At 36.4% G+C, this 22,558-nt stretch overlaps 1 protein-coding gene across 4 annotated transcripts in view; it reads right to left on the bottom strand.

Moving 5' to 3' along the window:
* Positions 1-11,567: 11,567 nt before the first annotated feature.
* Positions 11,568-22,558, bottom strand: part of LOC115523258 (zinc finger protein 300-like) — a 32,978-nt gene continuing 21,987 nt past the window's right edge. For all 4 annotated transcript variants that reach the window (XM_030329074.2, XM_030329102.2, XM_030329065.2 and 1 more), the window contains one exon: positions 11,568-13,635. In XM_030329074.2, the coding sequence (XP_030184934.1) occupies positions 12,092-13,635 (1,544 nt within the window). In that variant the 3' untranslated portion in view covers positions 11,568-12,091. The remainder of the gene's footprint in view (positions 13,636-22,558) is intronic.

Here is a 22,558-nt window from a genome sequence, read left to right as displayed (position 1 = left end):
ATTAAGGAATCTGCTCCTGAAGTCATTGTTGCAGTATATGCTAACCTGGCTATAAATTTAAAAAGTAATTACTTAGGGGCACCTGGGTGGCTCAGTCGGTTAAGCATCTGACTCTTGGTTTTGGGTCATGTCATGATCTCACGGTTCATGGGTTCAAGCACCACATCAGGTTCTACACTGACAGTGTGGAGCCTGCTTGGAATTCTCTCTCTTCATCTCTCTCTGCTCCTCCCCTGATCTCTTTCTCTTAAAATAAATAAATAAACATTAAAAAACTTTTTTTAAAAAAAGAACAAAGTGAAAGAAATCAATCCCATAACTTCCATTCATCATTGTACTGGAAGTTCTAAATCAGTGTAAGCAAAAAGAAATAACAGATGCCCAGTTTGGAAAGGGAAAGATAAAGCAATCTTTATTTATAGATATATGATTTTCTATATAGAAAACTTGATGTATTCTGCCAACAACAACAACAACAACAACAACAACAACAACAAAAGGGCTATTCTTAGAACTAATCAGTAAGTTTAGGAAGGAAAGTTGCAGTATACTAGATCAATAAACGGTTTTATTTCCATATACTATCAACAAACGATCAGACTAAAATTTAAAATATCTACAGAATTTCTTTTAAATGTGAAAGACTTGTGGTAAGTCTGACAGAAAATGGAAACATTTATACATTGAAAACTAGAAAACAATGCAAATAGAAATGAGACTTAAATAAAAGGACTATGTCCTGTTCATGTGTCAGAGGCCTCATTATTGTAAATCTCAAACTGATTTAGAGGTTCAGTGCAATCAATTTAAATTGCAGCAAACTTTTGAGATGAAATTGACAAGATTCTTTTTTTTTTTTAAGTTTCATTTTATTTTTGCAAGACATAGAGACAGCACAAGTGGGGGAGGGGCTGAGAGAGAGGGAGACAAAGAATCCCAAGCAGGTTCCACGCTGTCAGCACGGAGCCAGATGAAGGGCTCCATCTCATAAAACCATGAGATCATGACGTGAGCTGAAACCAAGAGTCAGATGCTTAACTGAGCCACCCAGGTGACCCGAAATTGACAAGATTCTTAAAATTCATATGGAAATGTGGGGCGCCTGGGTGGCGCAGTCGGTTAAGCGTCCGACTTCAGCCAGGTCACGATCTCGCGGTCCGTGAGTTCGAGCCCCGTGTCGGGCTCTGGGCTGATGGCTCGGAGCCTGGAGCCTGTTTCCGGTTCTGTGTCTCCCTCTCTCTCTGCCCCTCCCCCATTCATGCTCTGTCTCTCTCTGTCCCAAAAATAAATAAACGAAAAAAAAAAAATTCATATGGAAATGAAAAAGTCTTAAGAATAGCCAAAAATCTTTGCAAAAAAAAATTTGTTTGAGGTCTAATACTACCTGATCTCAAGATTTATTATACACACAGCTACAATATCAAGACAATTGGTGTAAAGATAGAAAAATGGGTAAATGAAATAATAGATCAGAAATAGATACAACTGATATAATAACAACAAATTTTCAACAAAAGCATTTCAGTGGGGGAAAGAATAGTGTTTTTAACAAATAACTGGATATCTATATTTTAAATTGAACCTTAATCCATTCTTCATAACATATAAAAAAATTAACTCAAAATGGACCATAACCCTAAATATAAAATCTAAAACTATAAAACTCCTAGAAGAAAATGTAAGAGAAAACCTTTGGGACCTAGAATTAGGCAAAGAGTTCTTAGATAAGGACAATGAAAGCATGAACCCCAAAGAATAAATGAGAAATTGGACTCTGGTCTTCAAAAGACCCCACTAAGGGAATAGAAAGAGAAGCCACAGACTAGTGAGAGATGTTTTCACATCAGACATCTGTTAAACAACCAGCAGCCAAAATGTATAAAGAGTTCTAAAACCAAAATGTTAAAAACTGAGCAAAATATTTAAACAGACACTTCCCTGGTTATATTAATGGCAAAAAAGAACATACAAAGATGCCCAACATCATTAGCTATCAAGGAAATGTTAATTAAAACCACAATAGGATACTGGGGCGCCTGGGTGGCGCAGTCGGTTAAGCGCCCGACTTCAGCCAGGTCACCATCTTGCGGTCCGTGAGTTCGAGCCCCGCGTCAGGCTCTGGGCTGATGGCTCAGAGCCTGGAGCCTGTTTCCGATTCTGTGTCTCTCTCTCTCTCTGCCCCTCCCCCGTTCATGCTCTGTCTCTCTCTGTCCCAAAAAATAAATAAACGTTGAAAAAAAAATAAAAAAAAAAAAATAAAACCACAATAGGATACCACTTATGCACCTACTAAAATGACTAAAATTTAAAAACTAGTATTACCAAATGTTGGTGAGGACATAGAGAAATGAACTTTTACACACTGCTTGTAGGAATGTAAAATGGTGTAACTACTTTGGAAAATAGTTGATTTCTTTTAAACATAAACCTATAAGATCCAGCCATTCCATTTATAATTATCCAAGAGACTAAATATTAGGCACGTGGTGCATACACCATACAATATCCAGGACGCGTGCAGAGTTATACAGGAATGCTCATGCAGCTTTGTTTGTAACAAAAACTGGAAGTAACTCAAATATCTATCATAGGAAAATGAATATTCATACAATGGAATACAAATTAGCAAGAAAAAGGAAAGACCTCTTGATACATAACAAATTGGATTAAAATTCAAAACAATATGCTGAAAGGAACCAGGAAAAACAGATTTTCACTTTATTATTCCATTTATTTCAAACTGTAGGACATGCAAATGAATGTATAGTGGCAGAAAGCAGATCATTGGTTGCCTGGGTACAGGGTGGAGAGCAAGTGAATAAAGAGTCATTACCAAGGGGTAAGAAGAAGCTCTCAAGGATGGACATGTTCCTTGTCTTCATTGTGGTGACAGTTTCATTGGTATATACGTAAGACCAAAGTTACCATATTATACACTTTAACTATGTGTAGTTTATGGTATGTATTACATTTAAATAAATTTTCTTAAAAAAAAAAAAACCTCTTCACCATGTTTAAAATGCCCTACATTTATCTGCTTTTTTTTTTTTTTTTTTACATCAAATACCCCTTCTAATTCATTCCACTTTAGACATTCTGTTCTTCCCCACCTTTCACCTCAAGGCTTTTGAGAAAGCTCTTCTTACTAGTATACAGATTTATCACTACTCTCACCAATGGCCACAGCAAATAAGATTTAGATTATCTTCCCCAAATAAAAATACCTTTCTCTCCTGGTCTTTCTTCCCAGTTTACCCACACCTTATAAACTTCCTAATGTAATGAAATTTTGGAATATTATTCCACACAGGTTGTTAAACCAGTAAAACTGTTCACTCACCCTGTCATCGAGTCCTTCAACTAATATTTAGTGAATGTTATGTACTATGTACTCTTCTAGAGCTTGAGCCGTATCATTATAATAATGCAGCTAAATATTCCTGCTCCAGTCGTACTTAAATGCTAGCAAAGTGGACTGAGAGTAAATAAACAAATTATAACATGACAAAAATGCCATTAAAAAAGTGAAATGAAGCAAAGTGATGAGCAGTAACACTTGGGGGAGTGCTGTATTACATACAGAGGTCTGCTAGTCTTAGAGAAGTCTCACCTAATCAATCATCTATGAACACAGAGTCGGAATATACTGCAATTCTACAGTGATAAAATTATATAATAGTTACCAGTGTCTGCTCCTCAAGGCTACCAGAAGAAAGAAAATAACAAAAATTGGAGCAGATATAAACAACGTAGACAATAAAAACCAGTGAAAATCCATGAAACCAAGAGTTGGTTCTTTCAAAAGCACAACAAAATTGACAATTTTTTAGCTAGACTGACTTAGGAAAAAAAAGAAAAGATTCAAATAAAATCAGAAACAAAACAGAAGGCATTGTAATTGATTTTACAGAAATAAAAAAGATTTTGGGTACTCTGAACAACTGCACACCAAGAAACTGGATAATCTAAATGAAATAGACAAATTCCTACAAACCCAAAATGTACCACGACGGACTGATAAAAGAAGTGGAAAATCTGAATAAACCTGAAACTAGTAAGGAGATTAAATAAGTAATAAAAACCTCCAAAAATATAATCCTGACGACAACTGCTGCCTGGCAGTGCCTCCTCGGCACCAGAGGTGAGGAGAGATGCAGACCATACCTCAATCCTCTTAGAGATGAAGAATTTGAATCCCAAAGAAAAGCAAGATCTAGAAAGCAAAACAGTCTAGAAAATCAACGCAGGGAGTGACACTGAAGAGGCTGAAAAACAATAAGTTGTTGTACCAGAACCAGAGAACAAGAATGAAGGAAATCAGGATAAAGAAGGATAAAGAAGAAAGGGAGCCAGAAACATCTAGAGAAGATGAATATAAACAAAAGTACTTAAGAACATATAAGACTTATCCGTGTTACAGACCAGAATCAACTTCAAGTTCAACCACTCTTCTTCACTGTCTACCATGAACAGTTCACTCTATGCTTCAAGTCAACTAAACAGGACAAATACTCCTGTAGGTATAACGTCTGTTTACTCCAGAGTATTAACAAAGGAAAATGAAAGACAGGGAGAAAAAAAAAAAGGAATGAAGATGAATCACTACCTAAATCCATCATAGAATGATGGCAACAAGGAGAAATAAGATCTACAGAAGTTTAATATTGGAAATAAGCTATCAGTGAAAATGAATAAGAACAACAATCATATAGAAGAGGGATCTAATAAGAAAGAAAACTTAGATTCCATTTCTACATAAAAAGCCAGTCCCACATCAATTAGTGATCAGTGCGATGCCTTACTGGGATGCTTTGGATCACTTTTTTAAAAGAAAGAAAACTTTACAGTAGCAGGCTAGAAAAGGAGGATTCCTAACTTTAAGAACTTTTATGAACAAATTCCAGCTGAAAAGAAAAAGCTGAAAACATAGCTACATGATGCAAGTATGGAACTGACAGATCTTAAAATGCAGTTGAGGGGCGCCTGGGTGGCGCAGTCGGTTAAGCGTCCGACTTCAGCCAGGTCACGATCTCGCGGTCCGTGAGTTCGAGCCCCGCGTCGGGCTCTGGGCTGATGGCTCAGAGCCTGGAGCCTGTTTCCGATTCTGTGTCTCCCTCTCTGTCTGCCCCTCACCCGTTCATGCTCTGTCTCTCTCTGTCCCAAAAATAAATAAAAACGTCGAAAAAAAATTTAAAAAAAATGCAGTTGGAAAAAGGCATCTAGAGATTAGAAAGATTTACTGTGAAGTCTCTACTGGAAATGGAAAAAAAGGAACAAAAAGCTTTAGAAAGAATACCAGAAGTAGTAGAGCTTAAATGCTACCAGACCTAAAAGCAGACAAATAGAAACTAAAGGATGAAAATAGGGCACTGGTCAGAGTGATAGGCAAACTTTCCCAATTAAAAAGAGAAACAGCAAGTAATGGAATTACATATTATAACCTAGTGGACCATAATCAACAGTCACTTGAAATTCTTGGAGACTATCATTTTCAGATATTCTGCCACATGCCCACTTAGTATTTTTGTTTGCTTTTCTTTTCTTGTTTTGAGACCATTGTTTCACAGTAATGCAGCTGCTGAGAAGTTTGTTTTAATGACTGAGAAAACTTGGTTTACAGGTCTAGGATGTAAAGAAAGTGCTCAAGGCCAGATCTTCCTCAGATATTTAACCAGTAAGCCTTAGTTGTACGTAAACACATTCACATCAACAAACACTTTGAGCTCTCACAGAAGACAATTATTCAACATTTTTGATGAGCCACAGTTTTGAATTTTTCAATATTTAGTTTTTTTAAATTTTATACCTAGGTTTGGTTTTTTATTTTCGTTTGTAACTCTCCATGTGCTAGACTCTTCCATATTTTCACAGCTTTTGTCATTTACAGAAAGAACACTTGCTCTTCTGAGATCATTGTTATGTATTAGGTGAATACTCTGTTGTCTCTCATTTAAATTGCTTGGTGGGACATTTGCTTACACTGTGCAATATGCATTTTCTTATGTGAATGCTTTAAATTCAGTTGAGATTAGGCTCTTTTAAGCCCTATTTGCTGCCTTCATTGGTCACTTTGCTTTATTATTGTAGTACAGGATGTTAGATTCTGTAATCTTCACATTTATCTTAGTAGGTACCGAGTGATGTTGTTTATATAAACAAGTGTGTTGCTTTGATTTTTAGACCACCACATGCCATGCTTGACTATTTTATTATTTCAAGTATGTGTTAATGCAAAGTAGACCACTCCCATAATAGTGTTAAAAACAAAATTTGCTAACAAGGTAAATAAAGACTTTAAAAGGCATACAATAACGGTGCCTGGGTGGCTCAGTTGGTTAAGTATCCAACTCTTGATTTCAGCTCAGGTCATGATCTCACAGTTTGCGGGTTTGAGTCCTGCATTTGGGCTCATGCTGACAGCATGATGAGCCCAAGAGCCTGCTTGGGATTCTTTCTCTCCCTCTCTCTCTCTGCCCCTCCCCTGCTCACTCTCTCTCAAATAAATAAACTTAAAAAAAATTTTTTTAAAGGCATGCAATAGGTGGAGCCCTATGTTTACATTTTCCTACTTAAAGTGCTTTTACTTTTATTTTGTTTTTATTTCAGTGTTCAACCCCAATCACAGCTGTTTAAGATTCCTCTTCACACTGCACATACCTAAATTAAGCTATGTTGAAAACTATTGGGGAGCCAAAGTAATGCTATGAAATTATTTGCAGAATTAACCTGTGATATTCTTTTTGAATTAGTGTTTCTGTTTTTCTTTGAGTAAATACCCAGTAATAGAATTACTAGATCACTGGGGGTGTCTGGGTGGCTCAGGTGGTTGTGTGTCTGACTCGATCTGGGCTTAGGTCATGATCTCACAGCTCATGGGATCAGGTGCCATTTCAAGCGGTGCTGTCAGCAGAGAGACTGCCTGGGATTCTTTCTCCCTCACTCATGCTCACTCTTTCTCCAAATAAATAAATATTTTTAAAAAATAATTACTAGATCATGTGGTATTGCTATCTTTAATTTTTTGAGGAAATTCCATAGTGCTTTCCACAGTGGTTGCACAGTTGACATTCCCACCAACAGGGCTTGAAGATTCCCTTTTCACCACATCTTCACCAACACTTGTAACTTTTTTCTTTTCTTTTTTTTTTTGTCTTTTTAATACTAGCCAGATTTAAAAAAAAAAAAAAAAAAAGACCCAACTACCTGCTGCCTAGAAGAGACTCACTTCAGCTTTAAGAACATGGATAGGATCAAACAGGATGGAAAAAGTTATTCCAAGTAAATGGAAACCAAAAGTGATCTAGGTATACTTGTATCAGGCAAAATACAGTTTTAAGTTAAAAATTGTAGGGGCACCTGGGTGGCTCAGTCGGTTGAGCATCCGACTTCGGCTCAGGTCATCATGGTCTCACGGTCTGTGAGTTTGAGCCCCACGTCAGGCTCTGTGCTGACAGCTCAGAGCCTGGAGCCTGTTTCTGATTCTGTGTCTCCCTCTCTCTCTGCCCCTCCCCCACTCATGCTCTGTCTCTCTCTCTCTCTCTCTCTGTCAAAAATAAACATTTTAAAAAAATTGTAACAGAGACAAAAAGATCATTATGTATTGATAAAGGGACCAAATAATAAAGAATATATAACAATTATAAATATATATACACCTAACACCAGAGCACCTGAATATAGTAATCAAACACTAACAGGTCTGAAGTGAGAAGTAGACAAAATATAATCATAACAGGAGACTCTGGTACCCCATTTTCAATAATGGATTGATCACAGGGAACCTGGCTGGCTCAGTCAGAAGAGCATGTGACTCTTGATCTAGGGATTCTGAGTTCAAGTCCCGTGATGGGTGTGGAGATTGCTTAAATAAATAAATAAATAAATAAATAAATAAATAATTGATCAGGCAGACAAAATCAATAAGGAAACACTGAACTATACTTCAGATCCATTGGACCTAACTGACATACACAAAACATTGCATCCAACAGCAGCAGAATACACACTCTTCTCAAGGGCACACAAACATTCTCCAAGATAGATGATATGGTAGGTCACAAACAAATGTTAGCATATTTAAGAAGACTGCAATTATACCAAGTATGTTTTCTGACCACAATGGTATGAAACTAGAAAGTAACAAGGAAAACTGGAAACTCACAAATAAGTGGGAATTACATAACACATACCAGAAATCAATGAATCAAAGAAGAAACCAAAAGAAATCAAAAGGTAATTTTAAAAAGCCCTTGAAACAAATGAAAATGGAAACACAATATACCAAAGCCTCTTGGTTGTAGTAAAAGTAGTTTAGGTAGTTCATAGAGATAAATGCCAACCTTAAGAAACAAAGATCCCATGGGCACCTGGGTGGCTCAGTCAGTTAAACGTCTGACTCTAGGTTTCAGCTTGGGTCATGGCATTATGGTTTGTGAATTCAAGCCCTGCATCGGGCTCTGCGCTGACATTGCAGACAGAGCCTGCTTGGGATTCTCTCTCTCCCCCTCTCTCTCTGCCCCTTCCCTGCTCTCTTCCTCTCTCAAAATAAACGAATAAGCTTAAACACACACACACACACACACACACACACACACACACACACAGATCCCAAATAAACAATTAGCTTTACACCTCAAAGACATGGAAAAGAAGAACAAATTAAGACAAAAGTTAGCAGAAGGAAGGAAATAATGAAAATAAGAGCAGAAACAGAGACTAGAGAAACAATAGAAAAGATCAATGAAGCTAAAAGCTGGTTTTTTTGAAAAGATAAGCAAAATTAACACACCATTAGTTAGACACACACTATTGAATAAAACTGGTGAAAATGGACATTGTCTTTTTTCCAAAGAAAAAAAGGAGCAAAGACTCAAATAAATTTAGAAATGAAAGAGACATTACAACTGATATTAGAGAAATACAACATACCATAATATCACTTAGAACAATTATGCCAACAAATTGGATAACGAAGAAGAAATAAATTGCTAGAAACATAGAATATATGAGACTGAATCATTCATAGAAAATCTTAACAGCCAACAATGAGTAGGAGACTGAATCAGTAATCAAAAACACCTCAACAAAGAAAATCCCAGGACCAGATGGTGTCACTGGTGAATTCTACCAAACACTTAAAGAATTAACAATCCTTCTTAAACTCTTACAAAAAACTGAAGAAGGGAGTACTCACAAACTCATTTTACAAGGCTATTACTCTGACACCAAAGCCAGGTAAGGGCACTACAAGAAAAGTACAGCTCAATATTCTTGATAAATATAAATGTAAAATCCTCAACAAAATAAGAACAAACAGAATTCAGTACATTAAAAGGGTCATACATCATGATTAACTGTGATTTATACCTGGGATGCAAAGATGTTTCAATGTATACAAATTAATAAATGTGATTCATCACATTAATGGAATAAAAGATAAAAAATCATCTCAATGCATGCAGAAAAATCATTTGACAAAAATTTAATATTCTTTCACGATAAAAAATTCTCAGCCAATTAGTCAAAGAATGTACCTGCACATAAGGAAGGCAACATATGGCATGCTCACAGCTAACTTTATAATCAATGGTGCAGCAAGCTTTTCCCCTAAGATCAGGAATAATACAAGGATGCTCATTCTTGCCACTTCTTTTCAACATAGTATTGAAAATACACATATTTCGGGGCGCCTGGGTGGCGCAGTCGGTTAAGCGTCCGACTTCAGCCAGGTCACGATCTTGCGGTCCGTGAGTTCGAGCCCCGCGTCGGGCTCTGGGCTGACGGCTTAGAGCCTGGAGCCTGTTTCCGATTCTGTGTCTCCCTCTCTCTCTGCCCCTCCCCCGTTCATGCTCTGTCTCTCTCTGTCCCCAAAAAAATAAATAAACGTTGGAAAATACACATATTTCTAGACATGTTGTATTTTTCATGCCCCTGTAATTGATACCTTTAAATTTTCATTTTATATCTGTTGCATAAACTTTATTTTAAAAAATATTCTATACAGAAACCTTGCTACTTTCCATTTCTAATAATTAACATATACATTTTCATCACCTATGCATACAATTTTGTCAACAAATGTGTTTTGTTGCTTTCCAATCATTATACCAATTTTTTTTTTTGCCTGATTTCCCTGACTAGGTCTTTCAATACAATACTGAATAAAACTGGTGAAAATGGACATTGTCTTTTTTCTAGACTTTAGACAGAAAATTTTCTATACACCAGTAAATATCAAATTTTCCTATATTTTATAGCCATATATAATATATATTATGTCATGATCAGATTAATGAGGTTCCTTAGAAAGTAAAAGGCAAAATGGAAGGCCCATGAGGAGAGAGAAACTTGGGTCTTTATTTTCCTTACATAATTTCCCTGTCACTATATTATCATTTCCTTCTCACAAAACTTCTGTATGTTCTGGAGACCCTGACTTTCCCATGCCTCCCCATAAGGGCCAGGTGGGGCCAACTTCCATCAAGACCTCTCAGAGTAGATCACTCCATGCTACATGCCGAAGGTTTTATTTCCCAGATCCAATGGCCAATTATATGCAGCATCAAACACATGTTCACAATGACACAAAGAATTTTCTCACACGTTTGCACATCTTTTTGGGGTATGCCATGTTCTCTGCAGAGGTTCCCATGCAAAGTCTTACTTCTCAGAGTAAACACTGGGGCCCTGCAGAGAAAGGTCAGCTAAGCAGGACATAGGGAGGAATCAAGTAGGAATTTTATTGCAGAAATCGTATTTAGCCACACAGGTCACAACATCCCTGCCACACAGGACTTGTCCCCGCCAGGATGCTCTCCTAAAGATTCTTATGGGAGCAGAACTGGCCCCACAACAAAGAATAAAGAAACATTTTAGAGACAGCAGGTGGGATTTTTATGTTCAGATTCATACTTACCCATGTAAGCTATCCCAGGCACATCTTCCACATTCCCTATGGGTTTTTCTCTGAGGACCACTCAATTCTCAGGAAAAAGAACTGGTGCTTCAGGGAGAGGGTAAAACAGGATCTGTGGTGGTATCACACAGGGTCTTTATGTACAAACACCGTAATTTATATGCGCTTGAAAAATAAGTAAAAGTGAGGTCTCCATAACAGTATGCATTAGGCCACCAGACACAAGAGCAGTGAAATGGACAAAGAAGAGAATAGGAAATCAGGGAAATCAGACACACAGTGTCTGGAATGCAAATCAAGTTTAAATGGGGACACGTGGTTATCAGCAACCTCCTGCAAAAGAACAGAGAGGAAAGATAAAGGGGACAAATATGAGCTAAAAACATGTTCTCTGCCAGAATTTCATATATAGATGAGGGAACAGATACCATGGATGAAAAAAGGTTTCCCTGAAGTCACACAATCTGTGGGTAATGGAATAAGCATTAAAACCTATGACCATCTATGTCTTTCCATCACACCAAAGTCCTAGTGGAGAGGAGTAAAACAGAGAAACAACAAGTGTCAATTCCAAGATCCTAGGACTATCCACTGACACAGACCAACTTATATTCTTTAAATGAAAAACAAAACAAAACACAACAAAAAAACCAAAAGACCACATTTATTGGATCTTATCAATCCATCTATCTACAAGAATATATATATATATATATTTTTACATGTACCTTTAGAGGAACAATCAAATCCTTCCCTCAAGCACAGTTTCTAGGTTGTGGCATCTTTTGACTCAAGTTTTCTTCATGTGCTCTATGGGGATTTATTTCACAGCCATAATTATGCTAAGCTAACATTAATAATATTACTACTGGTCCAATTCTTATTATGTAACATAATCACAAATATGTGACTTCAAAATAGACTATAGAACTTGTAATTAATTCAGTTCACAATCTCAAAAGTCTTATTTACGTGCCATAGTGAAAATACCCATTATTTATATAACTGAGATGTTTGTATTATCTTTGATAAAAAAATAAACATATTAGAAACTTTATTTCATTTCTTAAATTTTACCAGTAAAGATGCCCCCAACTCATGAAATCTGTAAGTTTGTGTTATTTATTTATTAAGGCTTAAGCAGATACTGAAGACTTTCCTGTGCTAAGTCCATTCTTACAATTTTGCCACTGTATGAATTCTTTGATGTACAGTGAGTTGTGACTTCTGGATGAAGGCTTTCCCACACATAGCACACTGATAGGGTTTCTCCCCAGTATGAATTCTCCGATGTACAACAAGGTCTGACTTCTGGGAAAAGGCCTTTCCACATTCAGCACATATGTAAGGTTTTTCTCCTGTATGAATTCGCTGATGCCCTGGGAGGTGAGACTTCTGAGAGAAGGCTTTCCCGCATTCACTGCACACATAAGGTTTTTCTCCTGTGTGAATTCTCTGATGTCCAATGAGATGTGACTGCTGACAGAAAGCTTTTCCACATTCACTGCATTTATATGGTTTTTCTCCAGTATGTGTTCTCTGATGTATGATGAGCTGTGACTTCCGGGAGAAGGTCTTCCCACATTCAGTACATTCATAAGGTTTCTCCCCAGTATGAATTATCTGATGTATAATGAGTTCTGACTTTCTGCTGAAGGCTTCCTCACACTGAGTGCATCTATAGGGTTTCTCCCCAGTGTGAATTCTTTTATGTATAATGAGGTGGGACTTCTCACAGAAGGCTTTCCCACATTCAGTACATTCATATGGTTTCTCTCCAGTATGAGCTCTATGATGTATAATCAGCTGTGACTTCTGGGAGAACGCCTTCCCACACTGATTACATTCATAAGGTTTTTCACCAGTATGTATTCTCTGATGTATAATGAGAGGTGATTTCTGGGAGAAGGCTTTCCCACAGTCACTACATTCATATGGTTTTTCCCCAGAATGAACTCTCTGATGTATAACGAGGGATGATTTCTGAGAGAAAGCTTTTCCACATTCAGAACACTCATAAGGTTTTTCCCCAGTATGAGTTCTCTGATGTACAATGAGATGTGACTTTTCACTGAAGGCTTTCCCACATGCACCACAATCATATGGTTTCTCTCCAGTATGAATTCTTTGATGTATAATGAGTTGTGACTTTTTTAGAAAAGATTTTCCACATTCAATGCATATACAGGTCTTCTCTCCAGTTTCAACATTCACATATTGAAAAAGAGACTGTTTATTGCTGATACTCTTTCCACATTGACTATCTTCACAGTGTTTCACTCCATTATGAATGTTTTCATGCTTAGAATAGGAAGAAATAGGTATACTCCTACATCTAAAATTCTCAACAGTGTTTTTTCTTGCATAACCCCTATTACAACTGAGTAAGTTTATATTAGGTATCAAGCTCTTTTCAAATGAGTCACATTCATACAATCTTTGTCCTGAAGCATCTAGGTCTATGCAGTCATGAAATATTTTTCCTGATGACTTATATGTATAACCTGATTCTTCAACAACTGTTTTGTTTTTGATGACCATGAATTGCCTGAGAAGTCTGTCTTTATTTTCCTGATGTCTCTCCATCTGGTCATCACCCTGCCAGACCTTAAAAATGGAGTATAGTGAAGGATCCCTTGTTACACTTTCCAATACCTCCTTATGGAAGGAAACATCTCCAGGTATATCCAATTGAGGGTTGTCAAGTCTAGTCTCCCTCTCTGAAAGAATAAAGAAATAAAATCAAATAGATATAAAGATTTAGTAGAGGACAAAAGGGGTAAAAACAAATGAATGATACAGGACAGTCCAAGAGACAGAGAGCTGGGAAGGCAACAGGCCATTTAAAACATGTAAGTTTATCACATGAGAAATTAAAGATGGACTTGACTTCCAATAATGGTGGCATGAGGTAGTTGAGGAATTCTTCCCAAAAAATAAGTACAAAAACAAATAAAATGATTTTTAAAAAAACAACCAATTCATGGTACAGAAAAACTACCAAAGGCAGGTCATAAGCTGAAAAGTGCTTATTCACCAAAAACTTCTTTCTTAGATAAGAATAGGGAGCTTGTGGAATTTTTTCTCAGATTTTCCCATTTCCCCCATCCCTAGTTTACGGGCATTAAAAGATAACAAAAATCCCCATGATATATGCCTTAATGCTGTTAGTAGAGCAGCTAGAAATTTAACAGGGGAATTTGGAAGTAAGAGTCAGAGAAAGGTTGAGATAATAAACTTTCTCTGTACCCCCACCCAACCACTAAAATATTTGTGCAAAGAGACCCTAGAGAGCCCAGCGGTGGTTGAAAATTTGGAGAGACTTGCAAATTTGCTACACTTTTAAAGTGGTCTGACACATCCACAACTCAGGCAGCCAAGAGTGATGGCTTTTGATGTCTAATACAACCTCTGTCCATAACACAAGCTCACCTCTACTTTATGCAGATGAAGGGGAGTCTCTTAGAGAGCCAGGCTTAAACAAGAACTAAGCAAATGACAGTCTATGGGAGAGACAGATGTCACAGTTTAAGACCAAGCAAGTTAAATGCCTCTAAAAACAGAAACCCTTAGAAGGACCAGAAGAATCCAGACTACAACATATTATCTACAATACAGAATGTTCAACTAAAAATTGCTAGACATATAAAGAAACAGAAAACTGTGATCTAAACTAAGGAACAAAATCAGTCAATAGAAAGTGACTCTCTATAGGTACTGTATTTCATAAACAAAGATCCCAAAGAAGCTATTATAAACACATTAAACACATTAAGGGAGCGGCGCCTAGGTGGCTCAGTTGGTTAAGTATCCAACTCTTGATTTTGGCTCAGGTCATGATCTCACGGTTTGTGAAACCAAGCCTGGCACTGGGCTCCGTGCTGACAGTGTGGAGCGTGCTTGGGATTCTCTCACTTTCTGCCCTTCTCCCACTTATATGCACTCTTTTTCCTTCTCAAAATAAATCAATAAACTTAAAAAAAAAAGTTAAGGGAAAAAAGGCTAGGGAATGGGTGAATATGCAATTTTAAAAGAGAAAAAAAGTATATAAAGGTATTAGTTTGACTATAAAAAGGCAGAAAGAGGAAATTTTGAGTATTAGAACTTTTTAATACCATGACTGTGTAGTTAACTTACTCTATGACTAACATTTACTCTGTGTAAGTTAAAACATAAAAGAACCAAATGAAAATTCTAAAGCTGAAATTAAATTTCCACCAGCTGGGTCATTAGATTTGAGAAGCAGAAGGCAAAATCCGAATCCATAAACTTGAAGATACCACTAAAAATTAACTAATTCCAAGAACAAAAAGAAAAAAATATATAAAAACAAACAAAACTTCAGAAATCTATGGTGTAATATTAGGCATTCCAGTATATGCGGGATTGGAGTAGTAGGAAGAGGTAAAAGAAAGAGGCAAAAAAAAAAAATTAGAAAAATGCCTTTAAAATCATCTAATTTGATGAGAAACATTAATTTACATATCCAAGTAATTCCATAAACCACAGGTAGAATACCTAGATAACTAGTCACGTCAAAATTAAGTTGTTGAAAACTGAAGACAAAAAGAAAAATCTTGAAAGCAGCAAGAAATAAAAAGTGAATGACAAATTCAAAAATACTAAAAACAAGCAACCTGTCAATCAGGAATTCTGTATCTAGGCAAACTTTCCTTTAAACATGGCAAAATAAAGGCATCTGCAGATAAACAAAAACATTTGTTAGCAGAACCGAATGACAGAATATACTAAAGAAATTATCTCTGACAAAATAACACCAAATGATAACTCAAATCCACAAGCCCCTAGAAATTTTTTTTAAGTATGTCAGTAAATATGAGGAATTTAAATATGTCTGCCTTTTCTCTTTTGATTTTCTTTAAAATGCTTTTTAGGGGCGCCTGGGTGGCGCAGTCGGTTAAGCGTCCGACTTCAGCCAGGTCACGATCTCGCGGTCCGTGCGTTCGAGCCCCGCGTCAGGCTCTGGGCTGATGGCTCAGAGCCTGGAGCCTGTTTCCGATTCTGTGTCTCCCTCTCTCTCTGCCCCTCCCCTGTTCATGCTCTGTCTCTCTCTGTCCCAAAAATAAATAAACGTTGAAAAAAAAATTAAAAAAAAAAATAATAATAAAATGCTTTTTATTATTTATTTATTTAACTTGTTTTATTTTTTTATTTTTTTAAATTTACATCCAAATTAGTTAGCATGTAGTGGAACAATGATTTCAGGAGTAGATTCCTTAGTGCCCCTTACCCATTTAGCCCATCCCCCCTCCCACAAACCTCTCCCGTAGCCCTCAGTTTGTTCTCTGTATTTATGAGTCTCTTCTGTTTTGTCCCCTTCCCTGTTTTTATATTATTTTTGTTTCCCTTCCCTTATGTTCATCTGTTTTGTCTCTTAAAGTCCTCATATGAGTGAAGTCATATGATTTTGCTCTTTCTCTAATTTCACTTAGCATAATACCCTCCAGTTCCATCCACGTAGTTGCAAATGGCAAGATTTCATTCTTTTTGATTGTCGAGTAATACTCCATTGTGTGTGTGTGTGTGTGTGTGTGTGTGTGTGTGTATATATATATATATATATATATATATATATATATACACACCACATCTTCTTTATCCATTCATCCATTGATGGACATTTGGGCTCTTTCTATACTTTGGCTATTGTTGAGAGTGCTGCTATAAACATGGGGTGCATGTGTCCCTTCGAAACAGCACACCTGTATCCCGTGGATAAATGCCTCGTAGTGCAATTGCTGAGTCGTAGGGTAGTTCTCTTTTTAGTTTTTTGAGGAACCTCCATACTGTTTTCCAGAGTGGCTCCACCAGCTTGCACTGCCATTTAAAAAGCTTTTTAAAGCAAAAATAATAACATATTGTCCAATTTATGACAAACGTAAGTATAACATACATTATTAAAAGAACAAAGCAGCACCAAATGATCAGGGAGAATAGAGAATGGAGCTATGTTAGTGCAAAATTTCTATGTTTTGCCAGAAAAATATAGCAGCATTAACATGTAGTAGGTTATAAGAAGTTAAATATCATATTGTAACCCCTATAGCAATATTACATGTATGTAGAGACTGAACTATGAATAAAAATTCTACAGGGAAATTAAAATGGTATACTATAAAACATTCTTTTAACACAAAAGAAGACAGGAAAAGAAAAAGGACTAAAAGAGAGATTAAACAAACAGAAAACAAATAGCAAAATGGCAAACATAAATCAAAACAAATCAATAACTACATTAACTAGAAATGGAATAATATTCCAGTCAGAAACTGTCAGTCTGGATAAAACAGTTAAGAATCAACTATACATTGCTATAATAAGTTCACTTTATTATTTTTTACATATTTATTTATTTTGAGAGTGCAAGTGCATGGGGGAGGAGCAGAGAGAGAAGGAGACAGAATCCCAAGCAGGCTCCACACTGTCAGTTCAGAGTGCAAAGCAGGGCTCAATCTTACAAACTGTGAGATCATGACTTGAGCTGAAATTAATAGTCAGATGCTTAACCAACTAAGCCACCCAGGTGCCCCAAGAAATTCACTTTAAATTCAAAGACAAATAGGCTGAAAACAAAAGAATGGGGAGAAAAACATCATGCAAACTATAAGCATAAGAGAAGTGAAGTAGCTATATTAGTATTAGACAATATAGACTTCAAGATAATAAATATTATTAGAAACAAAGAAGTATATTTCAAAATTGTAAAAGGAGATTTGCAAGAAGATATAACCATTATAAACATATTTGTACCTAACCACAGATGCCCATAACACACATATTAAAACTAACAAAAATGAAAGGAAAAAAAGACAAATTAATGTCTACAGATTTCAACATCCCTCTCACAAGATGTATAAAAGAACAAACACACACACACACACACACACACACACACAAACACACACACACACAATAAGCATCAATGAACCTGACATCTATAAATACCCCATCCAACAACAAAATACACATTCATTTCAAGAATATGTGAATCAAACATCAGAATAGACTATATACTGGGCTGCAAAACAAACTGTAATAATTTTATGAGGACAGAAATCATACAGCGTATATTCTCCAACCATAATAAAATCAGAAATAAATATCAAAAAGGGATCTCAAAAATTCCCCCAAATGTTTGGAAAATAACATACTTGTAAATAACCTATGTGTCAAAAAGTCCAATAAGGAATTAAAAAATAACTTGGGAATGCAAGCTGGTGCAGCCACTCTGGAAAACAGTATGGAGGTTCTTCAAAAAACTAAAAATAGAACTACCCTACAACCCAGCAATTACACTACTAGGTATTTATCCAAGGGATACAAGTGTGCTGTTTCGAAGGGACACATGCACCCCCATGTTTATAGCAGCACTCTCAACAATAGCCAAAGTATGGAAAGAGCCCAAATGTCCATCGATGGATGAATGGATAAAGATGTGGTATATATATATATATATATACACACAATGGAGTATTACTTGGCAATCAAAAAGAACGAAATCTTGCCATTTGCAACTACGTGGATGGAACAGGAGGGTATTATGCTAAGTGAAATTAGTTAGTCAGAGAAAGACCAAAATCATATGACTTCACTCATATGAGGACTTTAAGAGACAAAACAGATGAACATAAGGGAAGGGAAACAAAAATAATATAAAAACAGGGAAGGGGACAAAACAGAAGAGACTCATAAATACGGAGAACAAACTGAGGGTTACTGGAGGGGTTGGAGGGGGGATGGGCTAAATGGGTAAGGGGCACTAAGGAATCTACTCCTGAAATCACTGTTGCACTATATGCTAACTAATTTGGATGTAAATTATTAAAAAAAAAAAGAAAGAAAGAAAGAAAGAAAGAAAGAAAGAAAGAAAGAAAGAAAGAAAGAAAGAAATTAGAAAATAACTTGAAACAGGGCGCCTGGATGGCTCAGTCGGTTAAGCGTCTGACTTCAGCTCAGGTCATGATCTCGCAGTTCGTGAGTTCAAGCCCTGCGTCGGTCTCTGCTCACAGCTCAGAGCCTGGAGCCTGCTTCAGATTCTGTGTCTTCCTCTCTTTCTGCCCCTCCCCTAATCATGCTCTGTCTCTGTCTCTCAAAAATGAATAAACGTTAAAAAAATTAAAAAAAAAAAAAGAACTTGAATGAAAATGAAAACAGTATGTCAAAATTTGTGAAACACAGTTAAAGCAGTACCTAGAGGACAAGTTATACGCAGGTGATGTTCATTTTGCATGATTCCGACATGCATGAATTTCAGTACAGTTTGGTTAAGTAATACCAGTCTGGCATCAAGACCGTTAACATTTTAATTACCACAGTATAGTACCTGCGGCTAATAGCATAAAGTACAAACTTCACTGCCAGCCTTGAGTCCACAAATCAATATGTAAATAACAGATACACATCATGCTCAGTACTCAATCATTTCACTTATTTCAAAGTCTGTTGTCAGTTATTAATTCTACATCTGTTATCCGATACATATACAGATACATATACAGAACGCAAAGTGTATAGATGTGTTTCCTCTTTGTCTCCCAGTGAAAACCCACACAGCATTTTACAAAAATGGTAACTGAAACAGGGAACTGGCCTACAAAGATGAAAATGCAACAGAGAAACAACACTAACAATACTGGATGTGGTTAGAAGATAGATGATGGTGGAAATGTTGGGATTGCCACTATTCATAAGTCTTTAGGTATGTAGACAGAAGGATTTAGTGAAGGTAAAAGTTAATTGACATAAATTCTTAGGTTGTGATGAAAAGAATAAATATATTACAGAGAAAGTGACCCTGGAAAAAAATCTTCACAGTATCTTGAACATAACTCTCAACACTGAAAACAAAAAGGGTAAAATGTTGGCGGCTGATCCAACCTTGGAAAAGAGTTTGAGAATTCAGTAAGATATAGAAAAAAGGTTCATTTCCTATCATAAGTTATACAAGGATAAGAAGGTAGACACTGCTCAAACTACTCTGTACAGGGCTGTTAAAAAAAAATAAAAGATATTTTCAATGCTGTCAATGTTTTAAATTGCAAGGTAGTAAATATTTGTTTTACTATCTCTATATAGTCATAACCAACATTGAGATCATTTTTAATGTTTTCATAAAAAGTTTTAACAAATTACAAAACAATTTTAATTTTTTCCATTGATTATGAAGACTAGTTTACAAAGTTTTGGCCTGTATGGTTAATTTTTATGGTCCTTTGCTACCACACAGGTGAGAACTACCTGTATTTAAATGCTCATATTAGAAAACAAAACAGATCTCAAATAAATAATCTAAGCTTCCACCTTAAGAAGCTAGAAAAAGAGCAAATTAAACCCAAAATAAGTAGAAGACAGGAAAAATAAAGATCAGAGTGGAAGTCAAGGAAATAGAAAATGGACAAACAACAGAGAAAAAGAAATGAAATAACAAACTGATTATTTGAAAAAATTAATAAAATTAGTATGCTTTAGTTAGCAAAGAGAAAAAAAAAAGGGAAATGGCAATGGCAAAGTAGCAATGAAAAACAGAACATCTCTAGACCAGATCCTACAGACATAAAAGAAAAATAGGGGATTCTCATGAAAAATATGATACCAATGAATTTGACAATTTGGATGAAAGACAAAAATTCCTTTAAAGACATGAATTACCAGAACCCACTCAAGAAAAAATAGATAACTCGAATACATTCACATCAAGGAAAGAAATTTGGTAAATAAAAATCTTCCCACAAAGAAAAGTCCAGACCCAGACCGGTAAATTCTATCACTGTAATATACCATAACCACGAGTATAACAGCTTCTCCAGGTCTGTGAGTTCTTCTAGCAAATCATCAAACTGCAGGGTGGTCTTCCAGATCCCCAACACAAGCAGCAAACTGAATCCAGCAATACATAAAAAGATTTATACACCATCAGCAAGTGGAAATTGTCCAGGAATGTAAAGTTGGTTTACTATCCAACAATCAATTAATTAAAATTCAGTAATATATCATAATAAAAAGATCTCAGTAAATGCAAAAAAAATTACATTTGTCAAAATCCAACACATTTTTCATTACAAAAAAACACCAAAAAATTAGGAATAGAAAAGAAATCCCTCAACCTGATAAAGGGCATGACAACCTATAGCTAATATACTTAACACTGAAAGATTGGATATCCCCCCCACAAAACATCAGGAAAAAGACAAGAATGTCCACTCCCTATTCTATTCAAAATTGTACTGGAGGTTCTAACCAGGATACTTAGGCAAGAAGAAGAAATAAAAGGCATCCAATATGTGAAGGAATATAAAACTATCTCTTTTTGTAGGTGACAAATCATTTATACAGAAAATCCTAAGAGATCAACTAAAGAACAATTAGAACTAATAATAAATGGGGCGACTGAGTGGCTCAGTCAGTTAAGCAAGTGACTCTTGATTTCAGCTCAGATCATGATCTCACAGTTTGTGAGATCCAGCCCTTGCGTCGGGCTCCACGCTGACAGCATTGAGCCAGCTTGGGATTCTCTCTCCCTCTCTCTCTGCCCCTCCCCTGTTCACTCACACTCAAAATAAAGAAATAAAAACTTACAAAAATAAAAATAAAAATAAAAAAGACCTGGGGTGCCTGGCTGGCTCAGTCAGTTAAGCATCTGACTTCAGCTCAAGTCATGATCGTGTTATGGTTCATGGGCTTGAGCCCCACATCAGGCTCTGCACTGACAGTGTGGAGCCTGCCTGGGATTCTCTCTCTGCCCCTCCCACTTGCTCTCTCTCTCTCTCTCTCTCTAAATAAATAAATAAGCTTTAAAAAAAAAAAAAGAAATAATAGGGATGCTTGGGTGCCTCAGTCAGTTGAGCATCTGACTTTGGCTCAGGTCATGATTTCACGGCTCATGAGTTCGAACCCCACGTTGAGGTCTGTGCTGACAGCTCAGAGCCTGGAGCCTGCTGCAGATTCTGAGTCTCTCTCTGCTCCTCCCCTGTTCACACACTGTCTCTGTCTGTCTGCCTCTCTCTCAAATATAAATAAAATAAAATAAGTTAAAGAAAAAGAAATAATGAGTTTATTAGTAAGCTCTCAGAATACTAGACCAATATATAAAAATAAATTACATTTCCATACACTTGCAATGGACAATCCAAAAATGAAATTAACAACACAATTCCATTTATAATAGCATCAAATAAAATAAAAGACTAAGAAACAAATTTAACAAGTATGAAATTTATACTCTGAAAACTATTGTTGAAAAAAATTAATGATCTAAGTGAAAGGAAAAAATTATATGCTCCCACTGATTAGAAGATTTAATATTGTTAAGACAGCAATACTACTCAAATTGATCTAAAAATTCAACGAATCCCTATCAGAATCTAAGAATACTTATTTGTAGAAATGGATACTCTTGGGGCGCCTGGGTGGCGCAGTCGGTTAAGCGTCCGACTTCAGCCAGGTCACGATCTCACGGTCCGTGAGTTTGAGCCCCGCGTCGGGCTCTGGGCTGATGGCTCGGAGCCTGGAGCCTGTTTCCGATTCTGTGTCTCCCTCTCTCTCTGCCCCTCCCCCGTTCATGCTCTGTCTCTCTCTGTCCCAAAAATAAATAAACGTTGAAAAAAAAAATTTTAAAAAGAAATG

The sequence above is a fragment of the Lynx canadensis genome, chromosome A1, assembly GCF_007474595.2.
Source record: "Lynx canadensis isolate LIC74 chromosome A1, mLynCan4.pri.v2, whole genome shotgun sequence".
Taxonomy (NCBI): Eukaryota; Metazoa; Chordata; class Mammalia; order Carnivora; family Felidae; genus Lynx; species Lynx canadensis.
This window is presented reverse-complemented; position numbering and strand designations above follow the sequence as displayed.